A 24,076-nucleotide genomic window follows, 5' to 3' on the forward strand; every position below is an offset into this window, starting at 1 on the left:
ACATGGATGTGAGAGGGAAACATGATGGGCTGCCTCCTGCACGCCCCCTACTGGGGATCTACCCAATCAACTGAGCCACACTGGTCAGGGCTAAAAATGGCAGATTGTATAATAATTAAGAGGTGGGCTCTGAAGTCAGCAGCTTATATCTGTATCCCTGGCTCTCCACCCCCTGCATGTTATTGAATTCTCTCTCTTCCTAAGTTTCCCCATCTGTAAAATTATAGTAATAACTGCACTTGGCTCATCAGGCTGCTGTGAAGACCAATTTTAAATTTTTGCTATTTTGTTTATTAAGGATTCTTTTGTACTAAATTAGCAAGATATTGCATTAAAATATTATTTCTCTTAGTTACTGAGATTCCTGGTGTCCCCTTACAATTTTCTATGTAGGAGAGTGCCTCATTCACCTAACTCTAGTGTCCACTTTACAGATAAACTTCAATAAATATTCCTTGAATTTACTTACCTCCCTGCGTTTCTAAACTGAAATAAATTATACACAGCAAACAAATATTACGTATATTGCTGAGCTCCCTAACTGTTCATAACATTATGCTAAGGAGTAAAGGGGGTCTTAATTTTCACCTTCAGGTACCCAACAAGAAGTGTTTTATGTCTCTCCTCCTTTGTCTGCAGTTCCCTGCCCCAGGCTCTCTTTTCCCCGTCAGTTCCAAGAGATTTCCTAGACAAAAACATCTCCGTGTCGTGGAACTCAGAAAAAAATAAATATTTTCCGGGAGGCGAGTCTATGACGTCAATCCGCCCCCTCCCGCCCCACAGACCTTACGCTTTAAAGGAGGCCGCCATCTTTCCTACTACATCGTATCTCGCGCATGCGCTTCTGCTTGCCGGGCAGAAGAGCGACTTTTAAGCCCTCTCGGTACCCTTACGTCGTGGGACGGCTTTGTGGAGGTTTGCGCGACGTCGGCTTTGTGGCGGAAGCAGAGAAAGGAGTAAGTGTTGCACTGTACACGGGGCTTTAACGTTAGGGCTGGGGGCTAATTGTTTCTCAAAAGCTCCGAGATGCTTGGGTGGATTTAGCTCCTCGCTTTGCGAGAGGCGGCTACAGCGCACGCGGAGGTGTACGTGGACACGAGTTCTCGATGCTGGCATAGGAGCACCTAAACCATTCCAAAGGAACCACACGCTTCCGCCTGGCTCGCTTTAAAGGGTGTTTTCAGAGTGGCGGGAGGCCTAGACTGTCCTCTGGTCCAGCCTCTGCCACCGATTTCTGTGTGCTCTTGTCCCCTCTGAATCGCAATATCTCACCTGTAAGTTGAACAAGTCCCTTACGTCACCATTCAGTTCCGAATGTTATTGCATGTTCATTATGCTATCTGAGCAACAAAGCTTTGGGGGTTTTAAATATCGTTGGCCCCATTTTATAAGGAAGACACTGAGTGAGAGGTTTGATGACTTCCTCAAGATTACACAGAAAACTTTTACAGGTTTCAGACCTTGAGACTCGAAGATTATGCTGTGACTCCAGGAACAGGTCTTTGTATATTGCAGTATCATCAGTTCCTGCAACTGGCCTATGGCAGTTACTCAAAAGTTCTGAATGGATGATGAATCTTTTTTTTTTATGTCAAGGTCAATGACATAAACACAGCTGGTGTCTCCATATCTCTGATGTATCAACAAGTGTAACTCTTCTCCAGGTGTATTCTGTGCTTTACTTGATTGGGGACACCGAATCCAGTCTAAGTTCTTCAACTTAATCAGACACCATGGAGGCACCCCCCGTCACGATGATGCCTGTTACCGGGGGTACCATTAACATGATGGAGTACCTGCTGCAGGGTAAGTGAACCAGGGAGCTTGGATTACCAGTTTCCCCCTCTTTTCATCTTCTGTGGAGATGACACGCTGTTTTACAAAGGCAGCCTGCATAGTTTCTTGCATTCCAATAGACTTAAATTTTTTTTTACTCTTAATTATGGTCACAAACACATAAAATTAAATTTACCATCATAAACACTTTTAAGTAGTGTTAAGTATATTCACATTGTTGTACAGCTGATCTCTAGAACTTTTTCATCTTGCAAAACTGAAACTATACCCATTAAACACTAATTTCCCTTCTTCCTTACCCCAGCCCTTGGCAACCTTTCTACTTTCTGTTTCTGATTTTGACACTTTAGATAGATACCGTATATGAGTGGAATCATACAGTTTTTTGTCTTTTTATGACGGGCTTATTTCACTTAATACCAGAAGCCCAGTGCATGAAATTCGTGCATGGAGGGAGGGTTCCCCTCAGCCCAGCCTGCACCCTCTCCAATCTGGGACCCCTTAGGGGATGTCTGACTCCCAGGGATCGGGCTGAAACCGGCAGTTGGACATCCCTCTCACAATCTGGGACCGCTGGCTCCTAACTGCTCACCTGCCTGCCTGCCTGATCACCCCTGCCTCCCTGCTGGCCTGGTTGTCCCCAACTGCCCCCCTCTGCCAGCCTGGTTGCCCCTCACTGCCCCCCCCTGCCAGCCTGGTTGCCCCCAACTGCCCCCCCCCCCCGCAGTCTTGATGTCCATGAAGAACCTGGTCGCCCCCAACTGTCCCCCCCTGCTGACCTGGTTGCCATTCACTGCCCCCCTCTGCCGGCCTGGTCACCCCTCACTGCACCCCTCTGCCGGCCTGGTTGCCCCTCACTGCACCCCTGCCAGCCTGGTCACCCCACACAGCCTGCTGGTCAGTCATTTGGTCATCCCTCGCTAACCCCCCTGCTGGCCTTGTCACCCCACGCAGCCTGCTGTTCAGTTGTTACTGTGAGGGCATCTTGACCAATTTGCATATTACCCTTTTATTAGTATAGATAATGTACTAGAGCAGTGGTTGGCAAACTCATTAGTCAACAGAGCCAAATATCAACAGTACAGCGATTGAAATTTCTTTTGAGAGCCTAATTTTTTAAACTTAAACCTCTAGCGCCATTTCTTCAAAATAGACTCGCCCAGGCCATGGTATTTTGTGGAAGAGCCACACTCAAGGGGCCAAAAAGCCACATGTGATTTTGCTGACCACGGTACTAGAGGTTTATCCATATTGTAATATATGACAGGATCTCCTTATTTAAGGCTGAATAATTTTATGTACATACCACATTTCTTTATCCATTCATCTGTTGATGTACATTTGGGATGTTTCCACTTCTTTGTTATTGTGAATAATGCTGCAGTCAACATGGGTATGCAAATACCTCATCAAGATCCTGCTATGAATTCTTTTGGATATATACCTAGAAGTGAGCTTACTAGATTATATGGTAATTCTATGATACTGTTACCAGCTCCATCTTCTAGATCAGGAGACAGAGATTTTGTGCCCCAAGCCTGCTGGTGATTAGTAATGTTAGAGAAGGCCTGAAGACTTTCTAGTACCAAATAAGACAAGGCAAAACATTGACAAGGGATTAACTTTTTTTATGTTATGCAATACCTTGGCAGCATAGTCCCTATAAAATCTTATACATTAGGCCTATGCTTTACAAAACACTGCACTAAACTGTTTGTTTCATTTACTTTTTTTAATCTTTTACTAATTCCATTACCCAAAATGAAAGAGGGGACTCAATAGTGCTTTTTCCTTCTTAAGGAAGTGTTTTAGATCACAGCTTGGAAAGCCTTATCCATCGCCTTCGTGGTTTGTGTGACAACATGGAACCTGAGACTTTCCTGGACCATGAGATGGTATTCCTCCTTAAAGGCCAGCAGGCCAGTCCATTTGTTCTAAGGGCCCGGCGCTCTATGGATAGGGCAGGGGCACCCTGGCATCTACGCTACCTGGGACAGCCTGAAGTGGGAGACAAAAACCGCCATGCCCTGGTGAGAAACTGCGTGGACATTGCAACATCTGAGAATCTCACTGACTTCCTGATGGAAATGGGCTTCCGCATGGACCATGAGTTTGTAGCCAAGGGACACTTGTTCCGTAAGGGCATCATGAAGATTATGGTGTACAAGATCTTCCGTATCCTGGTGCCTGGAAGCACAGACAGCACTGAGGCCTTGTCACTCTCCTATCTTGTGGAACTAAGTGTTGTTGCACCAGCTGGGCAGGACATGGTCTCTGATGACATGAGGAACTTTGCAGAGCAGCTAAAACCTCTAGTTCACCTAGAGAAAATAGACCCCAAACGGCTCATGTGACTAAGACAATCTGTCCACCATTGGGGCCTATCTTCCCCTGTTACAAAAAAGACATTATAATTGTCCCATTTCACTACTGCCAGTCAGGCATTCTTCCCTCAGGAAGGAGGACAGTAAAAACTTAATTGGTTCTTTTCTGTTTTCCTCATGTGGCAAGTTCACTTTTGTGACAGCCTTTCTAAATTAAAGGCTCAGGAAAACACGGAGAATCTATTTAATCCTTCTGCATAAAGAGAGGAAATGAGAATAAACTCTAAAAAGAAAAATCTCTTAATTTTGCCATTTGTGTGTAAGGTTTGTAAAATAAGACTGAGCTCAGATTATGTGGTAATAAAGGCTATGAAGGGAAATGTCTGTATTTCTGACTCTACCCAATTACTCTGCTAGTTTGGGACGGATTCATTACTATTTGGAGTTAAAAAACTGACAGTTTTAAGTTTTAATTTTGGTACAGATGATCGTTTTTACCTCTCATAAAAGCATGTGTTGTTGAAAAAATTTTAAATAGAAAAATAAGAAAAATAACCTGTAATCTTATTATTCAAAGAAATGTACTATTTCTATTTTGGTATACTATATCTTCCTAGTCTTTATTTTTGTAAATTTATGTAGAGATACACTTATTTTATAAAAATACTCTGTACCTACTGGTTTGTAACCTTTTTTGTTTAATCTTTCAGGATATTAGGCTACAGTGTCCTTCTATAAAAACAAACACAAAACTCATTTATTGAGTTCTTATATATGTCAGCGCTATCCAAAGTGCTTTATGTATGTTAATCTTCACATTAGACTTATTTTATAAATGGGGAAACTGAAGTGCAAAGAGATTAAGTAGCTTTCCCTGAGCTATACAGATACTAATCAGCAGAGCAGATATTTAAATATTGAGAATTCTAATAGCTATTTATATCCCATCACATGGATTTTCCATAACTACATTGATTCCCCTACTTTGGGATTTTTAGTTTGATCCCAATGCTTTGCTTTTCTAAACAGTCCTGCAATGTTAGTGCTTTTAATTAAATCTTCGTTGACATCTACGATTATCCTTTAAATTCTAGGGAACTGCTGAGTCAAAAAGTATGCACAAATGCACTATTTAAAAAAATATATATATTTTTATTGATTACAAATAGGAAGGGAGAGGAAGAGAGAGATAGAAACATCAATGATGAGAGAATCATCAATCAGCTGCCTCCTGCATGCTCCACACCGGGGATTGAGCCTGCAACCTGGGCATGTGCCCTGCCCGGGAATCGAACTGTGACCTCCTGCTTCATAAGTTGATGCTCAACCAGTGAGCCACACCAGCTGGGCTACATGCACTATTTTAAGACTTCTGCCATGCATTGCCAAATGCCTTCCAGAAATGTCCGGGTTTCCACTCCTACCAGCTGTAAATGAGGTTTCCAACACTGCTGGCAAAACTGGGTGTGGCTATGAAGTCGTAATTTTCAAAGTATTCATCGGTGAGGTTTAAATTTTTATCTTTACTGGGCATTTTTTTCTTATGTAAATTCCCTTTTCTTCATTGCTCATCTTTATTAATTTGTAAGAATATTTTATGTAATTTTTCCCATTTATCATTTGACTTTTAATGGATTCTTTTAGAGTAACATCTTAGTGGGATAAATGTTGATCATTTTAATACCTACAAGAGTTGTTTTTGTAAAATATGTTTTTATTGATTTGAGAGAGAGAGAGAAACATCAATGTGAGAAACTATGGGTTGCCTCTGTGAGAGAGATACATTGATCAGGTGCCTCCTGTACACAAACTTGAAATCTGGGTATGTGCCCTGACCAGGTATTGAACCAGTGCATAGGACAATACTCAACCAACTGAGCCACACTGGCCAGGGCTTACAGAGTTTTTAATACACTGGAGAGAGTTTGGCTTGCTAAAAACAGTAGGTTACTCAAATTTTTCATTTTCTTTTGGGACCTCCATTTAGACAACCCCCCAGCTGAGCTACATACGGATAAATTATAATTCTGTTTATCCCTCAGTTTGCCACTCTGATAGGTGCTTTAAATGTTTTAACTCATATATTTCTCACAACCACCATATGAGGTAATTACTCTCATTTTATAGATGAGAGAGACAGAGAGGTTACTTAAATTTTCTACTTCCATTTTTTTTTTAATGTATTAGGGTGACATTGGTTAATAAAGTTATCTACTTCCATTATTCAAAGTCAGAACTAATAAGTGGTGGAGCCTGAATTTCAACTCAGGCAGCCTCACTCCAGAATCCAGGAACATAACTGTGGGTTCAACATGTTTTAGTCGCTTGAAGATAGAAACCTAGATTATCTTCACCTCTATTACCATAAAAAATGCTAAAATAAGCAAATTTATAATTGTGTGAATATTCCTCTGAGCCATATATCTATGGGCATGTTTAATTTTTGCCAAATATTGCCAGATTACTTTTAAGAACAGTTGTACTATTAGAGGCCCAGTGCACAAAATTCGTGCATGGAGGGTGGGGGATTCTCAGCCCGGCCTGCCCCCTCTCACAATCTGGGACCCCGTGGGGGATGTCTAACTGCCGGCAGGATTGGGCCTAAACCAGCAGTCAGACATTCCTCTCATAATCTGGGACCACTGGCTCCTAACCGCTCGCCTGCCTGCCTGCCTGCCTGATCGCCCCTAACCGCCTCTACCTCGGCTTCGTCTGGAAGGACATCTGGAATGACGTCTGGAAGGTTGTTCGGCTGTCCAGTCTAATTAGCATATTATGCTTTTATTATAGATTATTGCCAGTGCACAAGAACTCATGTCAACATCCTCACCAATCTTTGGTGTTATCCATCTTCCTCATTTTTGTCAGTTTGATGGATGGAAAGTGGTATATATCTTATTTTTTGCTTTTATGTTTTCATTCTTTTGTTTTTTATTAAAGTACTAGAGGCCCGGTGCATGACATTCATGTACTGGGCGGGGGGTCCCTTAGTCTGGCTGCACCCTCTCACAGTCCGGGACCCCTCGGGGGATGTCCCTGGGGAGCGAGCCTAAACCAGCAGTCGGACATCCCCCGAAGGGTCCTTAGCGCTGCTGCGAGCCCGGTTTCTGGCTGAGTGGTGCTCCCCCTGTGGGAGTGCACTGACCATCAGGGGACAGCTCCTGCATTGAGCGTCTGCCCCCTGTTGGTCAGTGCGCATCACAGCGACCAGTTATTCCACCATTCGGTCAATTTGCATATTAGCCTTTTATTATATAGGATAATTGACATGCAACATTATATTGGTTTCTGGTGTACAACATCATGATTTGATATTTCTATACATTGCACAATGATCATCACCATAGGTCTAGTTACGCTCTGTCATTGTACAAAGTTAATAATATAATATTACTGACTATAGTCCCCATGTGGTACATTATATCCCTGTGACTTATTTATTTTGAACTGGAAGTTTGTACCTCTGATCCCCTTCATCCATTTCAACCACCCTAAAGCTCTTGGTTGTTTGATTTGCATTTCTCTGATTACAATGAAATTAGAGCCTTTTTTCCTGTACTTAATATATGAAATTGTATAGACTACTTAGTATGTGAAACTAAGATATCTATAACCTTTGCTTATTTTTCTATTTGCTTTCCTGTCTTGATTTGTAGTAATCCTTGGTATATTCTAGACATTAATCCTTTGTTAATTTTAAACACTGCAAATACTTCCTCCCAGTATCTATTTATGTCCTTGCCTATTTTTTTCTGTTTGATTGCCTGCCTGGTTGGTTTGCAAGAATTGTGTATTTTCTAGACATTATTCTGTGTTTATATTAAACATTGCAGATACTGTCTCCCATTTTGTCACCTTCCTTAATGTTAACTTTGTGATGTCATTAATTAAGCAGATGTCCTAAATTTTGGCCTTATAGTTTAGAGTCTTGTTTAGGAAGTCTATATTTACTCCTAAGTAATATATATGTTCCTATATTAGCTTTATTTAACTTTCACATTTTGGTATTTAACCCATCTGGAGTCCACCTGTAACATGATTTCAAGTAAAAATCCAGCTATTTTCCCTATATGGTGAATTCCTTTTTCTATCACATCTGAAAAACAATCTTTTCAGTACTTTGTGATGCCACCTTTATCACATATTAGGTTCCCATGTATGTACTTACTTTCTAAGCTCTCCAATCTATTCCATTGGTCTTTTTCTTTGTGTCAGTGCCAGCAACATAAATGTTTTTATTACTGTGGTTTTGTGGTAGAGCCAGTTCTACCAGTAGGACAGGTATCCCTACTTTTATTTTCCCCTCAAAATAGACTTGGCTTTCATAGACCTTTCATTCTTTCACATTCATTTTAGAGTAAGTTTTAGTTTCTCAACATTATTATTGGAATTTTATTATAAAGGTATAGATTAACTTGGGGGAGAACTGACATCTTTGACTGGAACATGCCTCCCCAGAATTCAGCGTGGTAGGCTTGATCACCTCTTTCAGGTCTCTGCTAACATGTCAGAGAAGCCTTCCCTGATCATCTTAAATTAAGTAGCACACTCACTCCGCATCACTCTCTCTTTATCTTATTTAAGCTTTTTCATAGCTTTTGCTACTAAATGACTTTAGATTATTCACTGCTTTTCTATCAGAATGTAAGATTCATGATGACAGGCAATTTGTTCTCTGCTGTATCCCTAGCACCCAAAACAATGCCTACCCTATGGTAGTCACTCTGTACAGTACTGAGGTTATCCTGATTGTGACATTTATTCTGGTCTTCTTATATCCCTTAATGGAGTTTAAATTTTTTCTTGATAAACTTCTTGGGCATTGTTTTTGGGCCAATTACTATAGATCAGGAGTTGGCAAATTATACCTGTGATCCTGCTGTTTTTGTAAATAAAGATTTATTGGAACATCCACATGCATTCATTTAAATATGGTGTATGGCTTTTTAAGAAAATATATTTTTACTGATTTCAGAGAGGGAGAGATAGAAATATCAATGATGAGAGAGAATCATTGATCGGCTGCTTCCTGCACGCCTCCCATTGGGGATCCTGCAACCTGGGCATGTGCCCTGACTGGGAATTGAACTGTGACCTCCTAGTTCATAGGTTAATGCTCAACCACTGAGTCACACCAGTCAGGCTGTGTATGGCTTCTCTTGTACTACAATGACAGAGTTGAGTGGCTGCAACAAAGACCATGTGGAAACTACTGTCTGGCCCTTTAGAAAAAGTTTGCTGATCTTTATAGATTATCATTTAGTTGCTATTATTGATTGTGTTATAGTTTCCTTTCATTTAAGGTAGTTATTTCTGGCTTAGAAGAACACTGTTAATTTTTGTAAGATGATTTCTATTCTTAAAAATGTGATTAATAATTCTTCCATAGCCCTAACCCAGTGGTCGGCAAACTCATTAGTCAACAGAGCAAAATATCAACAGTACAACGATTGAAATTTCTTTTGAGAGCCTAATTTTTTAAACTTAAACTTCTTCTAATGCCACTTCTTCAAAATAGACTTGCCCAGGCCGTGATATTTTGTGGAAGAGCCACACTCAAGGGGCCAAAGAGCCGCATGTGGCTCGCGAGCCGCAGTTTGCTGACCACGGCCATAACAGGTTTGGCTCAGTGGATAGAGCATTAGCCTGCGGACTCAAGGGTCCCAGGTTCGATTCCGGTCAAGGGCATGTACCTTGGTTGCGGGCACATCCACAGTAGGAGGTGTGCAGGAGGCAGCTGATTGATGTTTCTCTCTCATTGATGTTTCTAACTCTCCCTCTCCCTTCCTCTCTGTAAAAAATCAATAAAATACATTTAAAAAAATAATTCTTCCATAGTTCTGTTAGTTTGCCTCCTGCTGATGTTTTCCATATAGACTATCATATCACTGGCAAGAGTGGCAAGCAGGAAGTGCACATATCTCTCTCACCTTTTCTTGTCTAAAATAATGGGCAGCCCTAGCTGGTTTGGCTCAGTGGATAGAGCGTCAGCCCGTGCACTGAAGGGTCTCAGGTTCAATTCTGGTCAAGGGCATGTACCTGAGTTGCAGGCTCAATTCCTGGCCCTGGTCAGGATATGCAGGAGGCAACCAGTCTATGTGTCTCTCTCACGTCAATGTTTCTCTCTCTCTCTCTCTCTGTCTCTCCCCCTCCCTTCTACTCTCTCTAAAAATCAATGGAAAAAATATCTTCTGTGAGAATTAACAAAAAACAAACAAACAAACAAAAAGAATTGGGCAAACTCTCAAATACTCTAGGTAACACTGGTGATAATAATGAGCATCCATAACTTAGTCCTAATCTCAATACTATTGCATCGTTTCTCTATTAAGAATGAAAAAAAATTGCCGAAACCGGTTTGGCTCAGTGGATAGAGCGTCGGCCTGCGGACTCAAGGGTCCCAGGTTCGATTCCGGTCAAGGGCATGTGCCGTGGTTGTGGGCACATCCCTAGTGGGAGGTGTGCAGGAGGAAGCTGATTGATGTTTCTCTCTCATCGATGTTTCTAGCTCTCTATCCCTCTCCCTTCCTCTCTGTAAAATATCAATAAAATGTATTTAAAAAAAAAAAAAAAGAATGAAAAAAATCATGTGATTTTTTTTTTATCCTTTGGTCCATTAATGTGGTAAATTATATCAAAAGATGTTCTGTTGTTGGACTATTGTACTCCTGGGATAATTCCTATGCATCATGATATTATCTCTTAAATACACTGTTGGATTTGAGTACCTATTATTTTGTTTAGGATATTTGCATTGTGGACTACCTTAATTGCCATCCAGAGATATATGCAATGTGACTACTCCCTATTTTTCCAACCTCTCCCTGGAACTCTAATGTAAGCACTGTGTGAGATGCTGGGTTACAGCAATGGCTAAGATACAGTCCTTGTCCTTAATAGTGCCCATTATAATGGCAGAAACAAATTTATACAATCTGTATAGTCATAAAAGCTGTGCGAACAAAAGGCTCCTTCCCAAAGCAAATAAATATTTAACACTGACCAAGCAGGTCTGCTTCCCTTTCCTTGGATAGACCTCAGTACTCTTGCTTATGCCCTTTCACCTTTGCCTTTTCCACTCAGATCGGCCTATGTGACTCCTACACAACCAAAAAGCAAGATCCAACAATGGGAAGCATGTAACATAGAGGTTAAGGGCTCAGGCTTGAGAGACAAATAGGTTCCAATTCTAGCCATATCATTTACTAGCTATGTGACCTTGGACACATTGCGTTACCTCCCAAAGAATCCATTTCCTCATCAGTCAAATTGAGAATAATAATACCTTCATCACATAGAGGATACAATGAACTAACCTATGTGAAGGCTTTCAACACATGCCTGACAAGTCGCCAGGGTTTTCCCTTTCTGTCCTTCTGTGGTTATTCCTGGATCACAAAGTCTCTTTCTTCTGACTTCTGATATTTGATGGCAGTTAAGTAGCATTACTTGTTTCACATTTCATCATGTTCCCTATACAGTAATTCTTTGTATCTTGGCTTCTAGTGCTACAATTTAATAGCTGTTTATGTCTTGGACAAATTATTTAAACTCTCAGAATGTCTATTTTCTCACCTGTAAAAACAATCATAGCCCTAGCTGGTTTGGCTCTGTGGATAGAGCGTCATCCTTCGGAATGTTCAATTCCAGTCAAGGGCACATGCAGGGTTGGGAGCTTGATCCCCAGTAGGGGGCATGCAGGAGGCAGCCGATCACTGATTCTCATCATGGGTGTTTCTATCTCTCCCTCTCCCTTCTTCTCTGACATTAATAAAAATATATTTTTAAAAAATGATAATTACGATACCTATGCTATAGAGTGGTCATATGAAGTAAATGATCAATATAAATAAAGACCTAACAGAGTGCTTAACACATAAGTGCTTAATAATTAGCCAGTTTCAATTTTAGTATTATTAACAAGACTTTATGCTTCTTAAGGAAAGGAATTGTGTTTGTAGTACTGTAACTATCATAAGAGCACAGACCTTGGAGTTTTGAGTTCAAACTGAACTCAACTATAAGTAGGTTGTTCAAGCTGTGTAGACCTTTTTAGGCCTTAGTTTTTTTATCTTTCAAAATGGGGAGGATAATAGAACCCAGCTCCTAGAGGGTTCTATTGAGATAATTCACTCATTTAACATTGACCACAGTGTCTGGCATAAATACTGATTTATTGATCAATTCTTATGTGCCAGGTAATGTGCTCAATATTTTATTTAACATTGCTCTAAATATTTTATTTCTGTGAACCCCATAACCCTTGCCTACCTAAGTGCTACTCATATAATAACCTTTCAAATATTTATTGAATGAATGAGTGAGTGAATTAGTGAATGCTGAGTTGCCTACCACAAGAATCTTGCCTGTGTAAGCTGGTTTGTCCCAGGTTAACACTCCTCATTCCTCTGTGATGAGTTAGTGTGTAAGCCATGAGATTCAGCATCTGCAAAAAGCTGGAGGAGATTATGGAAAGGGGGACTTTTTATAGCATGGCTTTTTTTACTCTGGAGAAATCACTCATCCGTGAGTGCTCTAATTTATTTATCAAAACTGGTAAAATTAATTTTTAAAAGCTGCTGCAGGCAAAAGTGTTAAAATTTAAAACATTCGAGGTCATGGAGAATATGGAGAAAGAACACCTTTTTGGAGAAAATAAAAACGGATGCAGCTGTTTTTTAGGGCATTTAGCCTACCTGGCCCATGGTAAACATTATATAGATATAAGCTTTAATTATTATGTTAAAAACAAAGTATCAAAACAACATGTATGTTATGCTATTTTTTATAAAACATTTACTTAGAGCCCAGCTGGCGTGGCTCAGCGGTTGAGCGTCAGACTATGAATCAGGAGGTCACTGGTTTGATTCCTGATCAGGGCACATGGCCAGGTTGTGGAGCTTGATTCTCAGTATGGGTTGTGCAGGAGGCAGCCAATCAATGATTCTCTCTCATCATTGATATTTCTATCTCTCTCCAACTTCTTTCCTCTCTGAAATCATTAAAAAATATATTTTAAAAAATGTACATAGTGAAAATAGTATGAAAGTAAATACTTCAAAATGTTAATAGTTACTGCTTGGTATTGAAATATGCTGTACTTTTTGTTTTTGCCTATCTTTTTTTGCGATGACTATATTTCTTGTGTAATTTTTAAATAATAATAACTAAAAACAAAATAAAAGAAGATTATTGCTTTAGTAGGGGAGCAAGGGTTTCTGGAACTTCCCATCCTATCTGTGCCGTGATTTTCAGCCAGTGTGGCTGGTTCAAGAATGTGAAGGAGGGGTCAGTCTTCTCGATTCACTTTAAAATGTGATCCTACCTCTTTCAAAGTTGAGAAGCTCCCACACCCAGGATGCTCTTAGACAATGACGGGTTCTTAGTAACATGGGACCCAACAATATGGAGCCAAGGCTGAACTCCAGAGGTAGACAGGATGTGAGTCATCACACTGGCATTTTATGTCAAGTTGACTACAATTGTTTCTGTGTTTTTTCTTGGAGGTGTGAATGTGAAGTGATGAGATTAATTAAAAACACAAACAAATACATCAGAAGATAAACATCTAAATAACTGGTTCCCTTCAAAGTACTTCTTTTGAAAACTCACACATTACTTACAAATTTTACCATTTGTTCAAATAAATTTTTTTATTTTGCAGGGGGAAAGGGAAGTCAAACCTATTGACTTCAAAATCAGTTGGTATAAAATATTTTTCTGGCTCCTAATGTATTAAAATTGTGATACTGCCCAGATGGTGTGGCTCACTGGTTGAGAGTGAACCCTTGAACCAGGAAGTCACCGTTTTATTCCTGGTCAAGGCACATGCCTGGGATGCAGGCTCAATCCCCAGTAGGGGGCATGCAAGAGGCAGCTGATCAATGATTCTCATCATTGATGCTTCTATCGTTCCCTCTCTTTTCCTCTGAAATCAATAAAAAAAATGTTTTTTTAAATTGTGATACTAAGTGCTTTTTTTAATGCAGTCAAATGGGTATTCTAATATTTCTAGTGTCATTATGAATTAGTAAAAGCCTATTCAAAAGCAATTTATAAGTAAATATCTAGAATCATCAGATCTTTATACCCTCTTTTTTTTTTTTTTTAATCCTTATACCCTTTGGTCTAATATTCCCCATTTAGTAATCTAGGCTGAGGAAATAAGCTAAAGTATGGAAAAAACTACATAATCTTATCTAAAAAAGAGGAAATATGCTAACCGACGATCACTCTGTCACAAAGATGGCTACACCCACAGCTGAGGCCAAGTTCCCATAAGGAGCCTTAACGAGCAATCAGCAGGGATCGGAGGCTATGCCCTCCCCTGCCCCCGTGGGGCTTGACAGGGGACCTCTGGGTGCACCCCCCACCCTGGTGTCAGGCTGGGGGACCTCAGGCCGCACCCCCTGCCCCAGTGCCAGGCCAGGGGACCTGAGGCCATGCGCCAGGCTTGACGGTGGACCTCAAGGTGCACTTCCTGTCCTGGTGCTGGGCTAGGGGCCTCAGGCTGCTCCCCCTGCCCCAGCTCCAGGCCGGGGGACCTCAGGCTGCACCCCCACCAGGTGGGGCTTAACAGGGGACTTCAGGCCATGCCCCCCACCCTGGCACCAGGCTGGGGGATCTCAGACCGCAGCCCCTGCCTGGTGGGGCTTGACAGGGGACCTCAGGCTGCGCTCCCTGCCCCAGCACCGGGCCAGGGGACCTGAGGCTGCACTTCCCTGCCTGGCAGGGCTTGACAAGGGTGGGACTGGCCAGATCTGGATCTAGCCCAATGAGGGGGGGGTGGCTGGCCAGGTCTGGGTCTCACACGATTTTGAGGTGCATGTGGGTGGGCGGGGACTTGACTCTGGGTCCCATGGTGTGCCCCAGACTCTGACAGGAGGAAGGTTTTCATATACATTTTACTAATTTTCTTTCATCTCTGACACTTCTATTATAGAGAAAGGGCAAATAGCAATATTAAATTATTTCCTCTAATTAATCCCATTTAATGTGCACAAATTTCGTGCACCAGGTCACTAGTCCATATAATAAAAAACTTGAAGTCAATAATACTGTATTGCATACTTGAAAGTTGCTTAGAAAGTAGATTTTAAAAGTTCTCATTGCAAGAAAAATTTGTAACTGTACAGTGATGGATGTTAAGTAAACTTATTGTGGTGATCATTTTTGCAATATATACAAATATTGAATTATTATGTTGTATAACTGAAACTAATATAATGTTATATGTCAATTATACCTCAATTAAGAAAAAAAGAGACTTGAAACAACCTAAATATTCAGCAAAAGAGAATTAGATATTAGTAGTTAAGTAAATTCTGGCACATCCATTAAAATTATTATTATGAGGACTCCACAGCTACATGAAAATATGTTTAAGATATATTAAGTTAGGTTAACATGTTACAAGTTATTTGTACGCTATTACTACTATTTTCAAAACTGTATATTAAAGAAAGATAAGCAAAACACTGTAATGATAGTGGTTGTATTACAGAGGTAGGTTTATGGGTAATTTTTTTTTGGTAATTTTTTTAAAAATTGAAGTGGATTTCATTGCTTTTAGCTTTTAAAAAATTAATTTTTTTATTTTTTAATATATTTTTATTGATTTAAGGGAGGAAGGGAGAGGGAGACAGAGATAGAAACATCAATGATGAGCCCTAACCAGTTTGGTTCAGTGGACAAGAGCATCAGCCTATGAACCTAAGGGTCCCGGGATCGATTCCATCAAGGGCACCTATCTCAGTTGCAAGCTCATCTCTGGCTGGAGCCCTGACCAGGGCCCGTGCAGGAGGCAACCAATCGATGTGTTTCTTTCACATCAATATTTCTCTGTCTTTCCCTCTCTTCCACTCTCTCTAAAAATCAGTGGGAAAATATCCTCAGGTGAGGATTAATAAACAACAACATCATCAATGATCAGAGATAATCATTGATCAGCTACCTCCTGCATGCCCCCCACTGGGGATCGAGCCACAATCCGGGCATGTGCCCTAACTAGGAATCGAACCTCGACTTCCTGGTTCATAGGTCGATCCTCAACCACTGAGTCACACCGGTAGGGCCTTTTCTTGCATTTTTATGTTGAGACAAAGGGTAAATAAGCAGGTAAAAATGCACACATATGTTTGAACGCAACAGTGATCTTCCTGGTCCATCTGTCACAGAGACAATTCTGGGCATTTCTTTAGCTACACAGATTTCACTTCTGGCCATATCTGAATATCTGGAATGAGGCTGCATACCTCCCTGCCCACAGCCACGAGTAATCACGGTGACAGGTTGTTCATATAGCCCATGGCTGATGGCTGCTTCCTTCAGGGAACTTTTTTCTTCCCAGTTTACTAAGCACAGCTTGCACCCCATCCTTAATGGGGTCACTTATTTGCTTGACATTGACTTTTATTATATACTAGTTTCTTTTCTTTTCCACATAGATATAAAACAAGAATTACAGGAAGTGTATCTAGCTTTGGCTGGGTGGCTCAGTTGGTTGGAGCATCATCCCGTGCCCCAAAAGGTTTCGGGTTCAATTCCCAGTCAGGACACATATCTAGGTTGCTAGTTTGATCCTGGGTTGGGGCGCTTATGGGAGGCAGCTGATAGATGTTTCTTTCTCACATCAATGTTTCTCTTTCTCTCTCTCTCCCTCTCCTTTCCTCTCTCTAAAATCAATAAAAACATGTCCTGAATATTAAAATTTTAATAAAGAAGGAAGTGTATCTCTTTTTTAAAAAATATTGTTTTTATTGATTTCAGAGAGGAAGGGAGAGTGAGAGAGAGATAGAAACATCAATGATGAGAGAGAATCATTGATTGGCTGCCTCTTACAGGCCCCCTACTGGGGATGGAGCTGGAAACCCGGGCACATGCCCTTCACTGGAATTGAACCAGGGAGCCTTCAGTCTGCAGGCTGATGCTCTATCCATTGAGCCAAACCAGCTAGGGCAGGAAGTGTATCTTAATACCAAAAATTCCGAGCTTTCATTACTAATTAAATTTAAAGATAATTCAGGAGGCAAATTTAAGCAGAATTGAGTGATATAAATAATAGTATAAACATTTTGGGTGGACACTCTGTTTTAAGACTTAAGTAGTGCCGAAACCGGTTTGGCTCAGTGGATAGAGCGTCGGCCTGCGGACTGAAGGGTCCCGGGTTCGATTCCGGTCAAGGGCATGTACCTTGGTTGCGGGCACATCCCCAGTGGGAGGTGTGCAGGAGGCAGCTGATCGATGTTTCTCTCTCATTGATGTTTCTGGCTCTCTATCCCTCTCCCTTCCTCTCTGTAAAATATCAATAAAATATATTAAAAAAAAAAAAAGACTTAAGTAGTATCTAATTACTAGACCCATTGTTGGGTTTTCCCCCCCTTGTTTCTTTACTTCCCTGGAGGGTTTTTAAAACACCGATATTTATTTCTCCTGTCTGTATGTGTATCTATGCAGATCATACCACATTTCCCTGGTTTTTACAAGCTAATTCTCCTTGCAGATATAGTGTGGTTGCAATGGTCTAGAGCCCAAGTTTTGGAGTCAGACAGACCTGGGTTTGAATTCTAGCTCTTCTATTTACTAGCTCTGGGAACTCAGGCAAAAATCCCTGAAGTTCAGCCCTAACCGGTTTGGCTCAGTAAATAGAGCATCGGCCTGCGGACTCAAGGGTCCCAGGTTCGATTCCGGTCAAGGGCATGTACCTTGGTTGCGGGCATATCCCTAGTAGGGGGCGTGCAGGAGGCAGCTGATCGATGTTTCTCTCTCATCGATGTTTCTAACTCTCTATCCCTCTACCTTCCTCTCTGTAAAAAATCAATAAAATATATTAAAAAAAAATCCCTGAAGTTCAATTTTCTCATCTATGAAATGGGCAATATTAGAATCATTATTACTATGATATTAGCATTATAGAATGAACATGGATTAAGAGAATGGAGTTAAAACAGTTAATAATGTAAACTGCTCAACACAGTCTCACAGTATGTGTCTTTTAGGTTTTTTTTTTTTTAATATATTTTATTGATATTTTACAGAGAGGGAGAGGGATAGAGAGCTAGAAACATCGATGAGAGAGAAACATCGATCAGCTGCATCCTGCACACCCCCTACTGGGGATGTGCCCACAACTAAGGTACATGCCCTTGACCGAAATCGATCCTGGGACCCTTCAGTCCACAGGCTGAGCCAAACTGGTTTCGGCTGTGTCTTTTAGTTTTTAATTATCATCATGAACATGTTTATTTTCATTAAGGTATCTCATGCAATGCTTGGCACATGGTTGATGCTCAAAACCTGGTAGCTATTACAGTAAGTTACCTACAGTTTCTAACTGCCAGGATTATGGCTTTGTTATTTAAATATTTTTATTTGTTAGCGATTAAGACAATCTTTAGCCTAGGACTTAGGAACTTGTTTTATCATCACTGTAATTCTGACAGCACTTAGCACCATTACTGGCACATAGTAGGCACTCAGTACATAGCTGTTGAATAATATTCCATTGAACTGAACATCTTTTTTTAAAAATATATTTTATTGATTTTTTACAGAGAGGAAGGGAGAGGGATAGAGAGCTAGAAACACTGATGAGAGAAACATCCATCAGCCTCCCGCACACTCCCCACTGGGGATGTGCCCGCAACCAAGGTACATGCCATTGACCAGAATCAAACCTGGGACCTTCAGTCCGCAAGCCAACGCTCTATCCACCGAGCCAAACCGGTTTCGGCTGAACTGAACATCTATTCAAACATTAGCAAAAGAGCTGTATCACTAAATAGTTGTCATTCCAAAATTGACAGCCAACCCTGACACAGACATGCTTGCACAATTTGTAAGCCATGATTTCAACTTCCTGCATTGCAGACATCTCAGTTATAGTAATAGTTCATTCCACTCACATGACCCTTAGAAGAAAAGGACAAACTAATGGAAATATCTGCTAAGAAAAAACTTAGCAGCTAAAAGAATGAGCTTTGGTCTAGGTCAGTGGTCGGCAAACTCATTAGTCAACAGAGCTAAATATCAACAATACAACGATTGAAATTTCTTTTGAGAGCCAAATTTTTTAAACTTAAACTTCTTCTAACGCCACTTCTTCAAAATAGACTCGCCCAGGCCATGGTATTTTGTGGAAGAGCCACACTCAAGGGGCCAAAGAGCCGCATGTGGCTCGTAAGCCGCAGTTTGCCGACCACGGGCCTAGGTGTATATAGATCTAGGCTTACTTCTGGGCTCCAGCACTGCCTAGTTACTTAATCTCTCTGAGAACATCAGTTTTCTCATCCGTGAAAAGGGTATATTCATAGCATCTATTTACCAGGTTATTGTGAGAATAGTCACTTCTTTCAGAAAGCTTCCCTGCCGCCCATGGTAGGTTGGGTTCACTGTTATACTCTCCCTATAGTACCTGCCAATTACTCTTTATAATTACTTCCTTTCTGGATTGTGAACTCCCACAGGACAGGAATGGTGACTGTTTCATTCATTCCTATGTCCCCACTGCCTAACAGTCCCTTGGTACATAGTATTTTGGGTGAACTCTATTAACTGAATGAAATAATAAGATAATAGTGCACACAAACAGAGGCTAAATTTAGCAAGATCTCAATAAAAGGTACATATTGTTATTAACAACATAGTATTGGTGCTGAGTTTATTCACCTTGAGAAAACTAATGTAGTTAGAGGAGCAACAAATTAGAGGTAGGTATTGTGAAACTAACTCTATATCTCATTTTTTATATATAATCCTTGGCCAAATCTTCATTCTTCTCACTTTTCCACTATTAAAATGGACATAAAATATTCACCCTGGTGTCCAACTTAACTTGGTTCTTATAAAGTCTGCCCTTTTGGCCTGGCCAGTGTGGCTCAGTGGTTGATCATTGACCTATGAACCAGGAGGTTACGGTTTGAGTCCCGGTCAAGGCACACGCCCGGGTTGTCGGCTCAGTCCCCAGTAGGGAGTATGCAGGAGGCAGCCAGTCAGTGATTCTCTCTCATCATTGATGTTTCTATCTCTCTCCCTTTCCCTTCTTCTCTCTGAAATCAATAAAAATTATTTAAAAAATAAAATAAAATCTGCCCTTTGCCAGACCACACCCGACAGGTTCTCCTGTGTATGCCCAGAGTTTCTAGACAGAGATTCTATACTGCCTAGTACTCCTCTGCTTTCTCAGCTGCTAATTGTTGACTTCTGACCCTTCTCCATCAGGGGTCCTCAAACTTTTTAAACAGGGGGCCAGTTCACTGTCCCTCAGACCATTGGAGGGCTGGACTATAGTTTAAAAAAAAAACTATGAACAAATTCCTATGCGCACTGTGGGCCCGGGACGAGTTAGCTGCTAAGCAGGACAGGCAGCGGCACCCGGCGGGCCGGATAAATGTCCTCGGCGGGCCGCATGTGGCCCGCGGGCCGTAGTTTGAGGACGCCTGCTTCTCCATTCTGATCCTACCTGGCTCCTCCGTTTTTTACACCAATTGGCTATCTCCTAGCTTTCAGCCTTGAACTACACTTGTCCTCACAATCAAGTCCAAAATCCTTAAGTGCTGACTGGAACCGCATCTTCTTCCCACCGTTTTCTTGCTCACTGTGCTCCAGCCACCAGGCTTTTCTGAAGTTACCCGGTGGCACTAATCTTCCTGATCAGGGCCTTTGGACCCACCAGCCTCTGCTTGGAGCTATGTTTCCCCTAAGCAACCTTCACATCTCAGCTTCTTCAGGGAGCATTACTTGGCTCCCTTGACAGAAATTAGTTTTCCCTGTTATTTGCCATCCTGCTTCCAGATCTGGTGTGGTACATTATCAGAGCTTCACATTTTATTCTATTGTTAAAAAAAGCTCACCCCAGGATATGTTTTTTTTTTTTCCATTTTTTAAAATTTATTGTCTAGCCCTGACCTGTTTGGCTCAGTGGATAGAGCGTCGGCCTGCGGACTGAAGGCTCCCAGGTTCGATTCCAGTTAAGGGCATGTACCTTGGTCGCAGGCACATCCCCAGTGGGGGGTGTGCAGGAGGCAGCTGATCAATGTTTCTCTCTCATTGATGTTTCTAACTCTCTATCCCTCTCCTTCCTCTCTGTAAAAAATCAATAACATATATTTTTAAAAAAATTATTGTCTAAAGTTTTACATATATCTCCTTTTCCCCCGCTTGACCCCTCCCCCTCCCCCAGCCATTCCCACCCTGGACAAGCCCCCACCACCCCAGTGTCTGTGTCCATTGGTTATGCTAATATGCAAGGATATGTTTATTGATTTTATTTTATTTTATTTTTTATATATTTTATTGATATTTTACAGAGAGGAAGGGAGAGGGATAGAGAGTTAGAAATATCAATGAGAGAGAAACATCGATCAGCTGCCTCCTGCACACCTCCCACTGGGGATGTGCCCGCAACCAATGTACATGCCCTTGACCGGAATCGAACCTGGGACCTTCCAGTCCGCAGGCTGACGCTCTATCCACTGAGCCAAACCGGTTTCGGCTGTTTATTGATTTTAGAGAGAGGGAGGGAAAAACAGAGGGAAAAAGTGAGGGGAGAAGGGAGGGAGAAAGAGAGAGAGAGAAACATTGATGTGAGAAATATCGGAAATATCTGTTGCCTCCTATACTAGCACCAACCAGGGACCTAACGTGAAACCTAGGTATGTGCCCTGACTGGGAATTGAACCCATGGCCTTTTGGTGTATGGGACAACACTCCAACCAACTGAGCCGCACGGGCAGGGCAGAGCTTCACATTTTAAAAGAGAAGTTAAGAATCTGGACTAAATGTGAAATTTCTGTTTTTAATGATGGCAGGTAATTTAAAATGTGCAAATATTGAGGGCTGAACCAAAATATCTGTAGGTTAGCGACCGCCTGTGGCCTGCCTGTTTGCATCCTGAGTTGTCCAACCTTTGGCTGTACTTGGAAACTACTGTTGTGTTAATCGTCACTCCACTTGTTAACTGTCCACTCCATGCCAGGCACTGTGCTTGGTGCTTTACACGGATGATTTCATGTAATATCCAAAACCACCCCTGAGGTGAGGTAAGGTTCAGAGAGGTTAAGACACTTGCTCCAAGTTACAAGCCTTAAGTGGTGGAGTTAGATGCTAAAGGCCTTTCCAATGGACTATTGTGCATCAAGGTACAGTCTCCCAGTTTAGAATGACCAAGTTTCTCAAGTTCTGCCTAATAACAACTACTATTTCTTGTGTGCTCACCATGCGCCAGGCATTGTGCTACACACTTTACATGATCTGATTCAATCTTCCCAGCATACCAAGGAGCTACTGTTATCATCCTCATTTTATAGATTAGGAAACAGGCGTAGAACAGGTTATCTGATTTACCCAAGGTAAGAACAGGATTCAAACCTAGACAATCTGATGCCACAGTTGCCACTCTTAGGAACCCCTCTGACCAATGTGGATTTGAGCTGAAGGGGAAAAGGGAAAATTTTATAAATCACTCTTTCTCCAATCCAGAGTCCTACAGAGGACTCAATTCTGAGAGGAATTCTGCCCCTTCCCTCAGCTATTTCCATGAACCTGTTATTGAGAGATGTGGCCTGCGGGTGGCAGCAACACCACATCTCTAAATTCTGCAATGTTCAGCTATAGCAGTGGTCGGCAAACCGCGGCTCGCGAGCCACATGCGGCTCTTAGCAAAGGCCAGCTTAGGAGTACCCTAATTAAGTTAATAACAATGTACCTACCTAAATAGTTTAAGTTTAAAAATTTTGGCTCTCAAAAGAAATTTCAATCATGGTACTGTTGATATTTGGCTCTGTTGACTAATGAGTTTGCCGACCACTGAGCTATAGTGAGGAAGCTTTACAGTAGTCAGATTCACTCATTTGCATGTTGTTCTCTGATTGGCCCAACTAATTATTTATCAGTTAATTGGACTTGGTTCTTAGCCCAGTAAGAACTGCTAGGCTTGTAGAGCCGCTCACAGCTGTGACGGAAGAGAGCTCAAAGGATTGGAAACTATGGTGAAGTCTTCCAGTCCAACAACCATCCTGATAATTTTCAACTATGCTGGCGGGAACCGTGTTTCAGTAGTCCCCCAGCACTTTTTGAGCTTTTAGCTTAAAAAAAAATTCCCTAGTTTGCTGTTGTTTTTAAGGTACCGTAAGATATACATTTAAGGAAAAATTCAATAGCACAAAAGTGTACACAGTGTAAAGCTAGTCTCTATATCATGCTTATTCCAAGTCACACAATTTTCCCACCCCAGAGGAAAGCTTGTGTATTCTTCCAGGTATAGACCACGAATATAAAAGTATATGCAGAAATACTTATCACTAAAGAAATAACTGATAACCTAAAACTAAGCCTCTATAAGAAAATATAGGGGCAGGCTTCTTGGGGTCTGAGCCTGGACTGCCCCTCCCTCGAGACTGTTGCAGTCAGCCAGGCCTGCTCCACTGTAACCGTGTGTGACCGAAAGGCAGTGATCAAAAATGCTGATTTGTAGGAGGAGATGCAACAGGACTCCGTGGAATGTGCTACTCAAGCACTGAAGAAATATAACACAGAGAAGGACATTGTGGCCCATATTAAGAAGGAATCTGACAAGAAGTACAACCCCACCTGGCACTGCATTGTGGGAAGGAACTTCGGTAGTTATGTGACACAAACACTTCATCTACTTCTATCTGGGCCAAGTGGCCATTCTTCTGTTTAAATCTGATTAAAAGCATGGATAGTATCCACACACCCAGTGATCCACCCAAAAACAAGATTGCAGCCTTAATTCTAAATACCAGAGACTGAAATCTTGAGCCTTGCCTAAAGGAACACCTTGATCTTGAAACTTTTACTGTGTTAGTTTTTTTAAAAAAGTGTTTTTTATTGATTTTAGAGAGAAAAGGAGAGGGAAACATCTATTGGATGCCTCCTGCATGTCCCCTACTGGAGATTGAGCCCCCAATCCAGGCATGTGCCCTGACCTGGACAGA

The 24,076-nt window shown here is 41.4% G+C and overlaps 1 protein-coding gene and 1 pseudogene across 6 annotated transcripts in view; both read left to right on the forward strand.

Annotated features, from left to right (window-relative positions):
• The first annotated feature begins 822 nt into the window (after window positions 1-822).
• LOC308243090 (mediator of RNA polymerase II transcription subunit 18) overlaps window positions 823-24,076 on the forward strand; it is a 102,926-nt gene continuing 79,672 nt past the window's right edge. Inside the window, exons 1-3 of one of the 5 annotated variants that reach the window (XM_080658225.1) lie at window positions 823-956; window positions 1,665-1,806; window positions 3,598-7,963. In XM_080658225.1, coding sequence (XP_080514351.1) covers window positions 1,734-1,806; window positions 3,598-4,151 — 627 coding nt within the window. In that variant the 5' untranslated portion in view covers window positions 823-956; window positions 1,665-1,733 and the 3' untranslated portion in view covers window positions 4,152-7,963. Of the gene's footprint in view, window positions 1,275-1,596; window positions 1,807-3,597; window positions 7,964-24,076 lie in introns of those variants that run through there. The other 4 variants (XM_080658226.1, XM_080658224.1, XM_080658227.1 and 1 more) reach the window with 4 other exon arrangements.
• Window positions 23,317-23,812, forward strand: LOC308242551 (dynein light chain 1, cytoplasmic-like; annotated as a pseudogene). Its single transcript has 2 exons — window positions 23,317-23,376; window positions 23,470-23,812. The product of its transcript is annotated as a dynein light chain 1, cytoplasmic-like (transcript).

Source organism: Plecotus auritus (assembly GCF_963455305.1).
Source record: "Plecotus auritus genome assembly, chromosome: 2".
Lineage (NCBI taxonomy): Eukaryota > Metazoa > Chordata > Mammalia > Chiroptera > Vespertilionidae > Plecotus > Plecotus auritus.